Below are 15,584 nucleotides of genomic sequence, written 5' to 3'. Positions count from 1 at the left end.
ATCAAAAACATTAAGTTTTTGAACTAATATGCTAATGTATTAATGAGCTTTTTGAACTGACTTATAACTTTTGAATTACCAAAGCCATACAACGGCGTTTCCACGGCACTGCCTGTTATCAAAGCGGGGTAGTTCCGCTTCGCCTCTGTTGTATGTAGATGAACGGTGTTGTGTCGCTACCTACCGAAAGCCGAGTTTGTATATTTGTCCCATCAGAAGCGCCGTCTGCCTCAGAATGTGATTGTAGGGGCTGGGATGGGCGACACTCGTCAGACGAGGCTTAGTTTTAATTTTCTTTGACGGACCCCTCATTTAATGATGTAGTAGGGTCGGGGAAGATGGGACACCTTAATATTCAAAGCATATTCAAGTATCCCAATCGTGTTTTAAGCAATTAACAACGGGCTATGGACGTCGTGACAGTATGAAACCACCAACCACCCCCATTTAATGATATAGCAATTGTGACACGAGTATATTCTTATACACCCGACAAACATGTCCGTCTTTCTCCACCCTACTATATAGCAATAAATGGGCAACTAACACTGTAGGCATTCGGTAAACTGCCTTCTCCAGATTTTAACATTATGTAGGCACTCGGTAAACTGCCTTCTTCTGATTTTAACACTATGTAGGCATTCGGTAAACTGCCTTCTCCAGATTTTAACACAATGTAGGCATTCGGTAAACTGCCTTCTCCAGATTTTAACACTAGTAAACTGCCTTCCCCAGATTTTAACACTATGTAGGCATTCGGTAAACTGCCTTCTCCAGATTTTAAAACTATGTGGGCAGTCGGTGAATTGCCTTCTCCAGATTTTAACACTATGTAGGCATTCGGTAAATTGCCTTCTCCAGATTTTAACACTATGTAGGCATTCGGTAAATTGCCTTCTCCAGATTTTAACACTATGTAGGCATTCGGTAAACTGCCCTCATTAAAGTTTAACAATATGAAAGCACTCAATAATTGCCTATATCGCACAAAAAAAAAGATTTAAACAAAGTCCCCGACTTACTTAGCAAAGAAACACCATATGCTCGACTAGAATAATCTACTATAGAAGTACGTCTACTATACCATATATATGTAAAACAAAACGCTAGGCAAGATGCAAAAAATAATTACTTTTTGAAGACACAATTTTATTACTATATCACATGGTTTGAACAAAGTATAAACAAGGAACACATTAGTACAACAATCGAAAATGGCGACATACTTCGACGGGTTAAAAAAGATTACATAAAAAACGATGCAAAGAAATCCTGATAAACAAACATAAACTTTATAATGTGACATTCGTACGTGTATAATCAATATAAAAGAAATATAATTTGCTTCTTGTAATCTCGTGCTTTAAATATATGTGCATAAAATAAAACAAAATTGGATTTTAGTTCAATTTGAGGAAAAGGAATGAGATGTAGCTGTAATAAATACTGCTACGCTTATTGAGAACACGGTACAGTGTGGTGTGCATAACTTAAAATGTGCTGATGCAGAAAAAAACTTATTAAAAATGACAACGAGTTTGGGCGAGGAACAAATAGGTTTATGAGGGTGATACAATTCGACCGCCAAGGGCGTAAGAGAGAGAATTAGTCTTCTGTTTGCTCGTCGTCGTCGTTGGAGCCGGTACTGGTGGAAGGACTGCAGATTCTGTTGAATGCGGTCACAGTTTGCGCGGTCGCCTGTGTGTAAAATAATTGCATGTAAGCACTCAATACGTTAAGTAGGTCACGGTGTAAGGGGATTGCAAGTAAAGAGCGAGTAACCGCATTGATTAAAAGATTATGCTAAAACGAGTTTGACCTATTGATTGATTGATGAAAGTTGACCAAGGGCAACTTCCCATTGAGACGAACACACGCGTACATTATGGACACCGTGGTCCCGTATTTTTTTCACTATTAAATATTTTGTAAAAAAATGAGCTATGAGCTAAAGTTGTCCCATCTCTCCCCACCCTACTATATAAAAAACAAATTGGTACACATCCGCGTCAAATTAATCTTATTGACTATTTCGTAAAATTCATATTATTAAAACCTCCCGGCTTCAAAGACTAATAACGTTGGCTTAATCTTGTCATAATCATCTGTATGACAAGTAGCTCTCGGTTGGACAGCGTTCCCCGCGTCGTCACTCAACGATGTTAACGATGGTACAGGTTCGATACCCGATCGATAAAAAGCACGGCTGGGCGAAAGATTGGCATCAAGCTGGGACTATGTTAGTTACACGGACATTTCGGTTACATCACAATGAAAAGTGAAACGTGACGTAATAGCGGAAATATATGATGTACGTGTATAGAGCATTGTTGAGTAGGATATGGACCGTTAGCATATAATATATTACATTTTTTGATCGTGTTTTTTACATTTAACAAATTTAACGACGCTCTTACATAGTCGTGAAGACGCGGATATACAATTCAGTAAATATTCTTTGTTTGCTACCAAAAGAGACGATAAAAGAGATTGAAAACATGTGCCATCTTAAACAAAAGTTACTATCACACTATTATATGTTATGAAATGCATTTTTTGTGAGTTCATTTAATTGTACATCACGATATGCTTGGGTTAACCTCCGCGAATAAAGTTTATTTACAAACCTCAATAACCACTGGCAATTTCGTCAAGCGCCAATGCTCCCTTGTTAAAATGCAACTAACGCCGACTTACCCAGAACCTACGCTTGGCGTTGTAGGACTTAATCTTGTCTATAGTTCGGTCCATATGTACAAAGTTAGCTGCCTCCCCCTTCACCCACGGATGCTCAAGAGCAGCTTTAGCAGTGAGACGTCGCTTCGGGTTGAGCACTAATAGCTTTTTTACCTTTTGAAAATATAGTAAAAGTACATGGCCACGTTTTCGACATTATATTATAGGGTGGGGAAAATAAGACACCTTTAGCACATAATATCCAACAATTAACAACGGTTTGAGGTAGTCGTGAGAATACGGTTTTATAATTCTTTGATATTTTTGTTTACTACTTAATGGGACGAGAAAATAGAATAAAAATGTGTCCCATCTTCCCCACCATACTAATGTGGAAATACCTTTGGTAAATATTTAAACGCTTTTAATATAACTTTACGCTGGACACAAAGAACGCTAACCCTCAACCAATAAGAAGGATTAAAACAGCTTCTTTATCTACGATGAGCACGGAAAAAAATGTTTTTACAAAGATTAACATAATACATCAGGAAGTCGAAACATTTTGCAATGGTAACGCACGGCCTACTAGAGATATATCTATCTCTAGTAGGCCGTGGGTAACGTATATACAGACATACTAAGTCCTTAGCACCGAGTGAAATGTCGTCCCAACATGGAGAAACGAACTTGTAGTCGCATTTAAGGATTCGTTGAAACATTGCTTGATCACCTCTGTCGTCGTGGAAAGGCTCAAATCCGCACAAACTACAATAATAAACTAGTTTGTGTATATGGGTCAGTAAAATACATTGAACCGAGGCAGAACATTATGATATGGTGGGGGGAGACGGGACACCTTTAGCACATAATATCCTTATCGGGTTTTAAAGAATTAACAACGGTCCATGAGAGTCGTAAGGTTACGGTTTTATTATTCTTTAAACTTCTTTGTTTATTACTAAATGGGACGAGACAATAGTATAAAAACGTGTCCCATCTTCCCCTACCCTATACTCTACTTTATATACTATATTTAAAATAAACAATATATACAATAAGTCACTTTGATTTGCGCTTAAATTCCGTGATATAAAATTAATCTGGAGTTTATTTGTTGTTGATTGTAAAAATCGATAATCGTAATAACCGCACAAACACCAAGCACACAAACCGAACGGATAATCGGCCACAGACCGCAGCACTATTTATTATACGAGGCAAACAGAACACTTACAGGATATAAGCGATGACACCGATCGCCCAAATATCAACGGCCTCAGTGTACGGCCTTCCAAGCAGTATCTCCGGTGCGACATAGCCCGGTGTTCCGCATACAGTCTTCATGAAGTCGCTGTCCTTGATCCTCGACAACCCGAAGTCAGCGACCTTTATGAATGTAATGAATGAATGTAACTTGGTTTATCCTCGCGTGGCTGGAAAACGACAGTCGTTATAACACGGGTTTAACACCTCGTGGCAGCTTACGAGTTACCATGTATGTTACTTTGTGGGTAATTATTTTTTGGGGGGATTTTTTCTTTTTTTTAATTGTATGGCTAATAATTTAGACAACCCAATAGTGACCACTGGGTTGGAGCGAACATTAAGTTCTTGCCCAAGGACACATACTCACTATATATTTTAGGTCCGGGTAAGATGGTATATGTTTTTACTTTGCTATCGTCCTAATATTTTTAAAATAAGGAATTTTAGAATCATATAAACGTATCCTCGCGACATTAAAAGAAGGTTGTTTTTTTTTTTGCTAAAAACACGTCGTTTGTTAAGTAGGTTTATGCTATTATTTATTAAATTCTGTACTTCTGCTGTTTTTAACTTGAACAAGTTAGTAGGGTGGTGAAATATGGAACACCTTTTATTCCGTTTTCTCGTCCCATTTGGTAGTAAACAAAGAAAATTCAAAGAATTACAAAACCGTATCGTCACGACTTCCATAGACCGGTGTTAATTGTTTAAATCAAATTGAATGTAACCCCACACTGTTTAAGTCATCTGAGTAATGCTCCTCGTGTTTTGACATCGATTTACTGCTATAGACGGCTGATAATGGTAGTAAAAATAGCAGGAGTGAAAAATCGTAATTACCTTGAGAGACGAGTTGTCCGATTCATCAGCGTAAAGCAAATTTTCCGGCTTCAGATCCCGATGTACGATATTTTTTGAGTGGAGATACTGTGTGTGAATACAGCATAGTAAGGGTTCTGCCGATTTTTCGGTAAAGGAAATCGATCCATGAGGGGTGTTAATGATTTTTGTAGTGTCCGGCGAACGCGTTTGATTCGCCTGGGCCTTAGCGCCCCGCCAGCCATAAATAATTAATTACATCCATTGGTGCATTAGCTGGCGCTTATTTGCGTCTGCATCAATCACATGCCAGTTCGTTCGCGCCGACTTACACAAATCGACATTCCTTTAACTATTCATTATTTATTACTTTTCTTGGACAGAGTATAAGCGATACCGTTAATATAGAACTTATGCTATATTTAGCCTCGCGACACGGCTTAGACGGATTTAGCATATTATGGCAGGCGTCCATGCGGTCTATTTCAATGATTATTTTATGAAGCTTAAATCCGATGCAACTGGAACATATTCCTTAAAATATTTGTGAGCGTTTCCCAGCAAATGGGATAAATAACGCTATCTATTATTCAAATACCTCTGCACCTTGGAGTAAATGCAGCCCACCTTATTAATAATTCAGTGATTAAAATGGCAGTTATAATACTAAATAGATGCAGTTTATCTGTAAATCTAGAATAACAAAATAATGGCCTAAAAAAAGAAAAATTGTCAAAAAATGACAAAATTCTCACCGAAACTGCTTGTAAAATTTGTTTGAGGGCGTGGGCAGCATCTCTTTCACTGTACCAGCCTCTTGAAACAATTCTGTAAAAATTATGTTTTACTTTGGAAAATATAACCCCATGCAAACTAGGTCATGGTTGGGGTGTCGAAGAAACTGTAGGACATGTTATTCGGAATTATGAAACCACGGTTAGCTTTTTCTGCTACCGACTAAATTAGTCGCAGCCTAAATTGAACGACTAAAATTTAGTCGCCCGATTTTAACTGATTAACTTATGTAACAAGTAATGCACAGTAAGTTGTTAGTCGGTCGACTAAATGTTAAAAACCACCGACTAAATTTTAGTCGGCTGACTAAAAATCTGACCGACTAACTTTAGTTGGTAGCCAAGAATATTATCTGAAATTCCAAAACTAAAATCAAGACATTGGTAATATAAATAATCAATATTGGATTGAAATCTAATATTGAAATTTTAAGAAACCTGTCAAATAATTCTCCGCCAGTGACTCTTTCCAAAACCAAGTAGACATTAGTGCCAGATTCATAAATGTCAAATAGTTTGATCTGCAATAAAAACACAATTTTTTAATCACTTAAATAATTTTAGCCAAAGTTGAAATTGTACAATTTTTTTATATTTGGATTTTGTCATTGGGAAATTTCTGATTAAATATTTTTGGATGGTTTTAGGTATATGAAAAACACTTTGAAGGACCCATAGGGACCACTCGGTTGGAGAAATTCCCATAAATGTCTTTTGTCTTGCCAAAGAAAACATGCGTCAAAATAGCAGCAATATCAAGACTAGACATTCTGTGTTCTAGAGACATGCGTAAAAACACTATGGCGCAGAGTAGGAAGAACTTCTTTCATAATAAGCAACAAACTTACAATGTGTGGATGAGACAACGTAAGCAATATACCAATCTCAGTCTGCACGAGTTTCTTTTCAGCCTAATTGGAAAAATTCAAGTTAACAGATAGGTATAAAAATAAAACCTAAACTAATACCTTTTTGCTCAAAATTTTAACAGCATATTTTTCACCGGTTCCATTTTTTTCCGCAACCTTCACAACTGAGCTAGCACCTCTGTCAAGAAAAGTTTAATGTATCAGTGTTTAAACAAAGACATAAGCATGAGTTTCATTTTAAAAAAATTTTGCGATGACTTTAAAATATTTTTTTATTTTGTTTACTTAAAAAAATCTGAAAACAATAAAATATTATAAACCATTTAAAACCAACAATTTTGCACAATTATTTTAATGAATACTTTAACTAATTGCGTATGTTAAATCTAAATCCTTTGTTGATTTGACTTGTTATAAACCAAAATAAATAAAAAGATAATATTTTAAAACCTTCCTAATGTTTCTTGTATTGTGTAGAAATCCTCCAATGCTCCTTTACTAGCATAGTCAAACCAAGGGGCTTTTTTAGAAATTACTTTCTTTTCCATTTTTTTTTCTATAAGAAAAGCACAATAAAAACTATTTTTAGTTCGAATAAAGTAACAAGCCAACTTAAACTTCACACAGGTGCGATAATACTCCCTACACTTGTTTTGCTGAAATTGTAGGCAATAGAGCCTAAGTCATATATATATGAATGAATGAAATGTAACTTATTACTTATGTGTTAAGTGTTAAATAAATATGTTAAATACATACAACCTCATGAAAGAAAATAAATCTGGGTGCTAGTAAAGAATCTCCCTCCCCCTAAATCTGTTTAATAGCCTTATAGCACATGCAAATTAGAATAACTTTTTGTGATATACCCTACAAGTTGAATAATTTTGACATTATTTTAATGCACAGTTAAAATAATTATATATCCAACATTCTATTTAATATTCTTTGAACGATATCTATATATTTTATCAACATTTTATATTCCATACTGGCACTGCACTTAAAAAAAATTCCAAAATCGCTGCATTTTATTTTTACTTACAGTTAATTTCGTAATTCGAGTCAACGAAGTGAGTTGAAATGAGAATCTGTGCTCAATGTTAAGCTCAGTAGCGTTGGTTGTTGTCCAGACAGCGGCGTCTTTCACAACATAGAAAACTTTTTTCATATGAATCGCACACGCCATCTCGTGTTACAAAAACTGCTTGCAAAAATAAAGCTTTGTTTAATTTAGAATACATGAGTTAATTTTACCCAAAGTCCATAGAAATACATGAGTTAATTTTACCCAAAGTCCATAGAAATACATGAGTTAATTTTACCCAAAGTCCATAGAATACATGAGTTAATTTTACCCAAAGTCCATAGAAAAGATTTCTATGGACTTTGATTTTACCAATGCTTTATAATTACCCATATTGTCAATAAAAATCAGCCAAACAGCTTTCAATATCAGCTAAATCAAAGCTAAATCAAAAATTATTATTTTTGGGGGGATTTTTTCTTTTTCTATGTATGGCTGATAATTTAGACAACCCATTAGTGACCACTGGGTTGGAGCAATTGCCGTTAAGTGTCTTGCTCAAGGACACATACGCCCACAATGGTAGCAGCCTTGAACCCATTACCTCAGGGTTAAAGGCAGGCGCACCAACCACTACACCACGGCGCCGGAAATGACGTGATGGCAACAAAGTAGTTAAAGGGCCTAAACACACCCCACGTCACTTTTGTTTTTTTATGGTAAATTCGTAAAGCGACCGTTTTATTGATTCCAAAAATACTTTGCTTATTAAAATTGGTCCAGTATAGGCGGAGATATTCGTCCTCAAACAGTGATCTCTAGCGCTATCTTTTTTTTACTACGAGCTCCGTGATTGTGACGTAGGAACGTACTAGTCACGTGACTGATTCATTCGTAAAAGCGAAACCTGCGTTTTTTTTGTGCTTTTTTGCGTTTTTTTTTGTTCCCTCGTTTTTCGCTGAAAACACTGCCTCTCGCCTTTCTGAATGAGAGCGGCCACGCTTCAACAATTTTGTTACGTGTTTGTCACGTGGGTAGTACACTTCTCAATTTTTTTCGCCACGCAACTTTCAAATCAGTTTTTTGAATTTCACGGTGTTTGAGCTGGAATATCTTTGGTTATACAGAACCGATTAAAACAAGTAAGGTGTCGTTGGAATTAGAAAAACACACTATCGATTAAAGCGAAGTACATTTGGGGTGTGTTTAGGCCCTTTAAGATTCACAAAGTATCTACAAACTAGAATTTGAGTACGGAACAATACAGTCGGTTTTCTATATAAAAGATGATAATTAAGGAATAGTTTGCTTTTAATTTATTCATATAGTGTTTACCAGAGTCCGTATATAAACATATAAACATGATAAACATATAAACATGTTTTTATACGGACTATGGTGTTTACCTAAGATAGATATTTAAACATCTGAAACCGCAGTGGTTGTGTACGCAGTGTTGTTTTCTAAGATACCTTAAGCAGCCTAAAGGCAAGGTTACTAAACCGCAAACATTTAATTCGCTAGTAAGACAAAAAAAGCTAGACTACGATTACGGTTTAGCACGGCCTACTAGAGATATCTCTAGTAGGCCGTGGGTTTAGTTTTTATCAAAAAATAGATTTAGTATACCTGTTCTTTATAATGGAAGGTTCACATGATATACTTGAAGCTAGTTATTCGAGTGAACCTGAGATGGTTGATGCGTAAAATGTAAGCTTATACAGTTGTGTACTATCCTTGCACGGAAATATTAGTTCTTTTAAAAATTAAAAATTAAAAAAAGTAAATGCAAAATATACACCCAGTGTTTAGAAGAGAGTATATTACAGTTATGTCTGCCCATGGCCTATACTCAATGCGTATTGAGTAGGCCATGGTCTGTCGTATAAGGCAGCCGTGTAACAAAGTCTTTGTCAGCTTTCACCGGGCCGTACACCATATGGGTATTGCGAACCAGCTTTATAAGCCTTTACACTCGACTTAATGGAAATAACGTAACAATAGCAGATGTGTACACAGGTTACAAGGCTTTTTACGACGTTTGTTTATTTCACCCAAAAGTATTTTTGTATTGTCTGTTTCTATAGATTGTGACATATAGTACGATTGAAATGACTGGAGATATTAGTGTTGCTGGCACTCAAGATATCAACGGTGTAAAAAAGACCAAGAAGCAATGTGGAACCACATGTTCGTTGCTTCTACTTGTAATCTCATACATGCATCTATCGTTTATTTTATTTAGTGTTGTGTTTCTATATCGAGCTCCACCGTTAACTTGTTTGAGCAAGCAAGATGAGGTAATAATGAATTGTTAATTAATTTTGAGCCAAAGTTTCATTTGAACTTCGACTGTTTTACAGGATAACAGCACAACAGATTATCACGGTGCTATATTGGAATGCAGCTCAAGGTATGTAAATATACACCATGTTATAACGTATAGTAGGTGAGGAAAGAGGAGACATTTGATCGTGTTTTAAACAATTAACGAAGAACAATGGCACTTGCAGGGTTACGGTTTTATATTTCTTTCAATGTTCTTTGTTTACTAGCAAATGAGACGAGAAAATATAATCAAAAGGTGTCCCATCTCCCCCAACACTACTATATCATGTTTATCTGTAAACCTGTTGATTTACATACTGTATAATACACAGAGAAAGAAGCGATAACTTAACAGCAATCGCGAATGCCACTTGGCCATACGATCGTACTGATAACATCACGGGACATCAATCTGATATCTTGTATGATCGGTTTTGTGAAAATGGCTGGACATTCGATACAAAAGAGGGGAACACAGTCGTGTCTGAGGTTAGTATGGAATAATCAAAAGATTGAATCTTTTCCCGATGTGCGTGAAGTAATTGGGTATGTATAGTGGGGTGGGGTAAGATAGGACACCTTTAGTACATAATATCTAAATATCTTGATCGTGTTTTAAACAATTAACAACGTTTTATGAGAGTGGTGGGGATACAGTTTAAAAAATTCTTTTAATATTCTTTGTTTACTACAAAATGGGACGAGAAAATAGAATAAAAAGGTGTCCCATCTCTCTCCACTCTACTATATACCGTTGAAATTATGAGATAGGTACAACGCCTAAGGATTAACAGTAGATGGCCTAGCTCGATATTGAAGATGTGGAGATTGTATTTAGACAGTTATGCCTGTGGCGCAGTTTTATATCCCTTGAGGATGTGCATTATGTTAATTTAATTTTTAAGATTGTGTACCAGTTATGTTGGGCAATTCAAACGGGGTTTATGCCTAACTTTTATGACACTAGTATACAAGAGCCATTAGAACGTCTTGTCATGACACTTCGTTGGTGTATTGTGTATAAGACGTTTGTCTTTTAACGAAATTAATAAAGATTTTCTCTTTAGTTTGGTTTGGAGTGCACAGCTGCATGGAAACGACCAACTTTACAGTCGTTGTTTATGGTTGGACTGCTGTTAGGAAGTTTATTTGGTGGAGCAATATCAGACAGGTTTCTTTTTTAAACTGATACTGAAGTTTTCTCATTAAATAAAAATAAAATGTTTAGGTTTGGTCGCAAGTATACATTTGCTGCTGCCTTCATTATACACGGATGTCTCCATTTACCATTGTCATTCACCACATCGTACGTGCAATACATCGTTCTACTTCACTTCACAGGAATTCTTCATATAGTGCAATATCTGGCTGGTTTTGTTCTAGGTATGTGAAAGTAAATGTCGTATATATTTAATACGCACTTGAGGCCACTCTTAAACATTTGCCGTTACAGTGCAAGAATTGGTTCAAACTAGCAAGCGAACCATCGCAGCCTTGGCTGTTAATGTTAGCTTTGGACTTGGGTATCTCATTGTACCTTTGGTCGCTTATTTCATCCGTGACTGGCGTTGGTTTCTTCGCTTCTACACGATCGCATGTGTTTGCTACTTTCCAGTATTATGGTGCGTTTAGTATTGCAATGATCCATATACGTGCTCGCTGCTTTAATATTTGTTACATTTTTAGGTTTATCCCCAAATCACCAAAATGGGTGGCCTATCGCCCAAGCGATAAATTAACAATAAGAAATGCTAAAGAAAACGAAACTTTTCTAGGTGCAAATAACAATGTAAGTGTTTATGATGAACCAATTTGAATTTGAATATGTTCATGGTGTATGCACAATCTACAGGTTAAACAACTAGATTCAGAAAAGAAACCGACTCGTACTATAGACTTATTGAAGAAACCCATTTTAAGGAGACGTGTTTTGATTGTATGTTGGCTATGGTACGTTTATGCTGGTATGCTATGCGGTAACATGATTCCCAGTAAAGAGTTTTCATTGCAGGAACGTCAGTTTTCTTGGGTTTTACACTCTTAGTTTAAATACATCTAATTTGGGCGGAAATATTTATCTTAATTGCGTTTATGGAGCCCTTGTTGATATCGTGTCTTATGTTACGACTGCTTTAATTCTAAGCAAGAAAGGACGAAGAAGTTCAACCGCATTTACAATTGGTATCAGTGGAATTATGTGTTTAATTACACCAATGTTAAGGAATGGTGAGTTTTGACAAAAATATGAAAAATAACCAAAGGTTTACAATACCGATTAATCTCAGTCTCTCTACAATCAGGAAATAAAATATTTACCCTGATTCTATATAGTATAGTACTGTGGGGGAAGATGGAAATAACTTTTGGACCAGATATTTTGATCGTGTTTTAGACAACAAACAACAGTCTATGAAAGTCGTAAAAATACGGTTTATCTTGGTTTACTACCAAATGAAACGAGAAAGCAGAATGAAAATGTGTACCATCTTACCCCATCCTACTATATATATATATCATGTTCCTCATTTTTTTTGTAAAATATTTATTTCCTTATAAATAGTAGGGTGGGGTAAGATGGTACACATTTTCATTCTGCTTTTTCGTTTCATGTATATATATATATATATATATATATATATATATATACTAGTATACTTAACTAATATATGTGCAGAAATCCAACATAAATCAAACGTTAGATAAACCAGAGACGTTGCTTATAACATTCTCGCCCCTTACCAGCAAACGTCAACATTGGATTAGCAAGTGCTATGATAGGGAAGTTTTTTATTACAACTGCAATGAGCATTGTCATCTTGTACACTGGTGAGCTCTTCCCGACTTTACTAAGAAACACAGCCTACGGAATAGCTTCAATGACAGCAAGGATTGGGAGCGCCATTTCTCCATTTATAATATTTGCTGGTAGTTAATGTTTTTGATAATATTTTCACGAACACGTGTATATAACCCGTTTTTATAGGTGAGACCATGAACTTATCCATACCTTTCTATGTGACGGGTTGCCTTTCAGTTTTGTCTACTTTCTTGATCATTTGGTTACCCGAGACTAAAGTTACCGGTTTGCCAAATACAGTGGAGGAAGCGCTTGAACTTGAAATATATAGGTATACATAAAGAGTGGTTAAGTGACACGTTTATATTAATTTTACTGCTCACTTTTATAAACAGGACCAAGTTTTCTGTGAGAAAACTATCAGCATCTTTCCGAAGAAAGTCAGAAGCGACTACTATAGACACCGCAGCATAATAAACTTACAAGAAACTACAATAACTTTAACTTTACCGTGAGCGGTGTCAGTGAACTTTTTTGGTTATGCGAAAATGAGTGATAGCGGGTTATACCTGTTTAATTCTAAATAATACAAACACAGAGAAAACCACCAAACCTATTCTTCGATATCTGCAACGCTACCTATAAGCTGGGGGCTGATTATAGTTGGTTGGGGGGAGTTGGGACACTTTTAGCACATAATATCCAAATATCCTGATCGTGTTTTAAACGGTTTAATGGTGGGAGTTGTGAGCATATACGGTTTAAAAATTCTTTAAATGTTCTTTGTTTACTACCAAATGGAACGAACAAATAGAATGAAAATGTGTCCCATCTTCCCTGCTATATACATATACATATATATAATATATATTGTGTAATTAAACATGGGCATCAAAAATTAAAAAAAAAGAGAAGCCGTTTACTTGTTATTCTCTATCAGTTTATAACGGCAGGCACATTTAAACCGACAAACTTGTCTGCTTTATTGCAATATCAAAATAAGGTTCTCTTGAGGGAAACAATATCGTTTGCAAACACAGGAAGCAGACGCGTGCTACCGAAAGCCAACGTTCAATCATGTCTATGACGTAAACCAGAATTCAGTTGGAAGTGTTTATCAACGCGATAGTTATTAAGTGGACTAAGATGTGTTTATACGAAGCTTAGCTTGCAGCAAATTCTTTGGTTGCAGCCAAAGACACAATTAGTCAGAAATATCTCGTCTGTCCTATTAATTAAGATACAGAGAGCATTATAGTACACAGAGAGCATACTATAGAAGTAGTCTACTACACATATATTTGCATCAAAACGCACTAGACACAGTGAAGGATGGAGAACTCACCTCTAGCACAGATGAGAGAGGCCACTGGTAAAACGATTCTACGAGTGGCCTCTCTTAGCTGTGCCTCTAGTCAAGATGATAGAGTCAATTAAGATGATACAGCTGTGGGTAAATAGGTTACAATCATTCTGATCAAGTAAATAGAGTAAATAGGTTACAAACATTCTAGTCAAGATGATACAGTCGTGGGTAAACAGATTACAATCATTTAATCATTTACCGTCTTATGTGATACGAATTGCTCATTCACAGAAGACACATACAACGTTCTTGCGTTTCTTTGTATCTGGTGACGTACAGTTAGGATCGAAATGTCCGAAGACATACAAGATGGCGACGGAGTACCAAGGAATAAGAAGGAATGTGGAACCACGTGTTCGTTGCTTCTACTCGTAATCTCATACATGTATCTATCATTTATTTTATTTAGTGTTGTGTTTCTGTACCGGCCTCCGCCACAAACTTGTTGGACCAAGCAAAGGGTAATGTATAAAAAAAAGTCACGTCGAAAAGGATTTCAATTTCGTATATTCACAGAACAGCAGTACAACAGAATACCATGGTGGTACATTAGATTGCAGCTCAAGGTACGTATTTACTTCATGCTGCAGTATAGCTAATGGGAAAGGGGTATAATATAGCTGGGTAGAGGAAGATGGGACACCTTTAGCACGAAATATTTATTTTGATCGTGTTTTAAATAATTAACAACGGTCTATGGGAGTCGTAAAATATAAGGTTTTATACTTTAAAATTTCTCTGTTTACTACCAAATGCGACAAGAAAATAGAATGAAAAGGTACCCATCTTCCCTAACCTATATACATTGTATAAAAGTAAAGCCTTTAATTAACAGGGTAAATTGAATTCGTATAAAGTTTATATATTACACAGTAAAAGAAATGAAGATTTACCAGCATATGTGAACGTCAGTCGGTTATACGTCCACAGACGAAACGGTAGTGGAAATCACTCTGACAGCTTGCAAGGGGTTTGCAAAGATGGTTGGACATTCGATACAAGCGAGGGTAATACCCTGGTATCTGAGGTAAGCATAAGGTTTTCTAAATCAATAAAAAAGTGCTTTAGTCTTGTTATTTATGTGTTGTACACGCATCGTAATTAATTTTAAAATTCGTATTATTAATGTAATTTATTTTAAACTAATAAAAACGCCTCCTTTAGTTCGGTTTGGAGTGCACAGCTGCATGGAAACGACCGTTTTTACAGTGCGTATTCATGGTTGGAATCTCGTTAGGAAGTTTGTTTGGTGGAGCAATATCAGACAGGTTTATATTTTAAACTAAAAGTAAAGTTTTCTTTTGAAATAAATATCCAATGTTTAGGTTTGGTCGCAAATACACATTTGCTGCTGCCTTCATTATACACGGATGTCTCCATTTACCATTGTCATTCACCACATCGTACGTGCAATACATCGTTCTACTTCACTTCACAGGATTTCTTCATATAGTGCAATATCTGGCTGGTTTTGTTCTAGGTATGTGGAAATAAATGTCACATTTATTGTATATATACGCACCTAAGACAAATAATAAACGTTTGCTGTTCCAGTGCAAGAATTGGTTCAAACTAGCAAGCGAACCATCGCAGCCTTGGCTGTTAATGTTAGCTTTGGACTTGGGTATCTCATTGTACC

General features: G+C 36.0%; 2 protein-coding genes across 4 annotated transcripts in view; one reads left to right on the top strand and one right to left on the bottom strand.

The window, feature by feature from the left end:
* Nucleotides 1-1,162: 1,162 nt before the first annotated feature.
* Nucleotides 1,163-7,571, bottom strand: LOC100176025 (calcium/calmodulin-dependent protein kinase type IV-like). Of its 2 annotated transcripts, none has more exons than XM_009860021.3 (11): nucleotides 7,473-7,571; nucleotides 6,878-6,983; nucleotides 6,527-6,605; nucleotides 6,407-6,469; nucleotides 5,997-6,079; nucleotides 5,520-5,592; nucleotides 4,786-4,872; nucleotides 3,914-4,065; nucleotides 3,318-3,444; nucleotides 2,698-2,850; nucleotides 1,163-1,698 (listed from the first exon to the last, which is right to left on the bottom strand). In XM_009860021.3, exons 2-11 carry the CDS (start codon nucleotides 6,973-6,975, stop codon nucleotides 1,606-1,608), a joined length of 1,008 nt encoding a protein of 335 aa, XP_009858323.1. In that variant the 5' UTR covers nucleotides 6,976-6,983; nucleotides 7,473-7,571; the 3' UTR covers nucleotides 1,163-1,605. The 2 variants fall into 2 exon arrangements, with proteins under 2 accessions (XP_009858323.1, XP_002128230.1); XM_002128194.5 differs by having other exon boundaries at nucleotides 7,469-7,561.
* A 1,972-nt stretch (nucleotides 7,572-9,543) lies between these two features.
* Nucleotides 9,544-15,584, top strand: part of LOC100184610 (solute carrier family 22 member 21-like) — a 7,873-nt gene continuing 1,832 nt past the window's right edge. Inside the window, exons 1-12 of one of the 2 annotated variants that reach the window (XM_026834109.1) lie at nucleotides 9,544-9,754; nucleotides 9,818-9,867; nucleotides 10,115-10,271; nucleotides 10,850-10,953; nucleotides 11,011-11,165; nucleotides 11,236-11,404; nucleotides 11,469-11,571; nucleotides 11,635-11,732; nucleotides 11,794-12,008; nucleotides 12,525-12,707; nucleotides 12,766-12,910; nucleotides 12,975-13,478. In XM_026834109.1, coding sequence (XP_026689910.1) covers nucleotides 9,566-9,754; nucleotides 9,818-9,867; nucleotides 10,115-10,271; nucleotides 10,850-10,953; nucleotides 11,011-11,165; nucleotides 11,236-11,404; nucleotides 11,469-11,571; nucleotides 11,635-11,732; nucleotides 11,794-12,008; nucleotides 12,525-12,707; nucleotides 12,766-12,910; nucleotides 12,975-13,053 — 1,647 coding nt within the window. In that variant the 5' untranslated portion in view covers nucleotides 9,544-9,565 and the 3' untranslated portion in view covers nucleotides 13,054-13,478. Of the gene's footprint in view, nucleotides 9,755-9,817; nucleotides 9,868-10,114; nucleotides 10,272-10,849; nucleotides 10,954-11,010; nucleotides 11,166-11,235; nucleotides 11,405-11,468; nucleotides 11,572-11,634; nucleotides 11,733-11,793; nucleotides 12,009-12,524; nucleotides 12,708-12,765; nucleotides 12,911-12,974; nucleotides 13,479-15,584 lie in introns of those variants that run through there. The other variant, XM_026834110.1, reaches the window with a different exon arrangement.

Source organism: Ciona intestinalis, chromosome 4, assembly GCF_000224145.3.
Source record: "Ciona intestinalis chromosome 4, KH, whole genome shotgun sequence".
Taxonomy (NCBI): Eukaryota; Metazoa; Chordata; class Ascidiacea; order Phlebobranchia; family Cionidae; genus Ciona; species Ciona intestinalis.
Note: the sequence above shows the minus strand (reverse complement) of the source record. Positions and strands in the feature narration are given on the sequence as shown.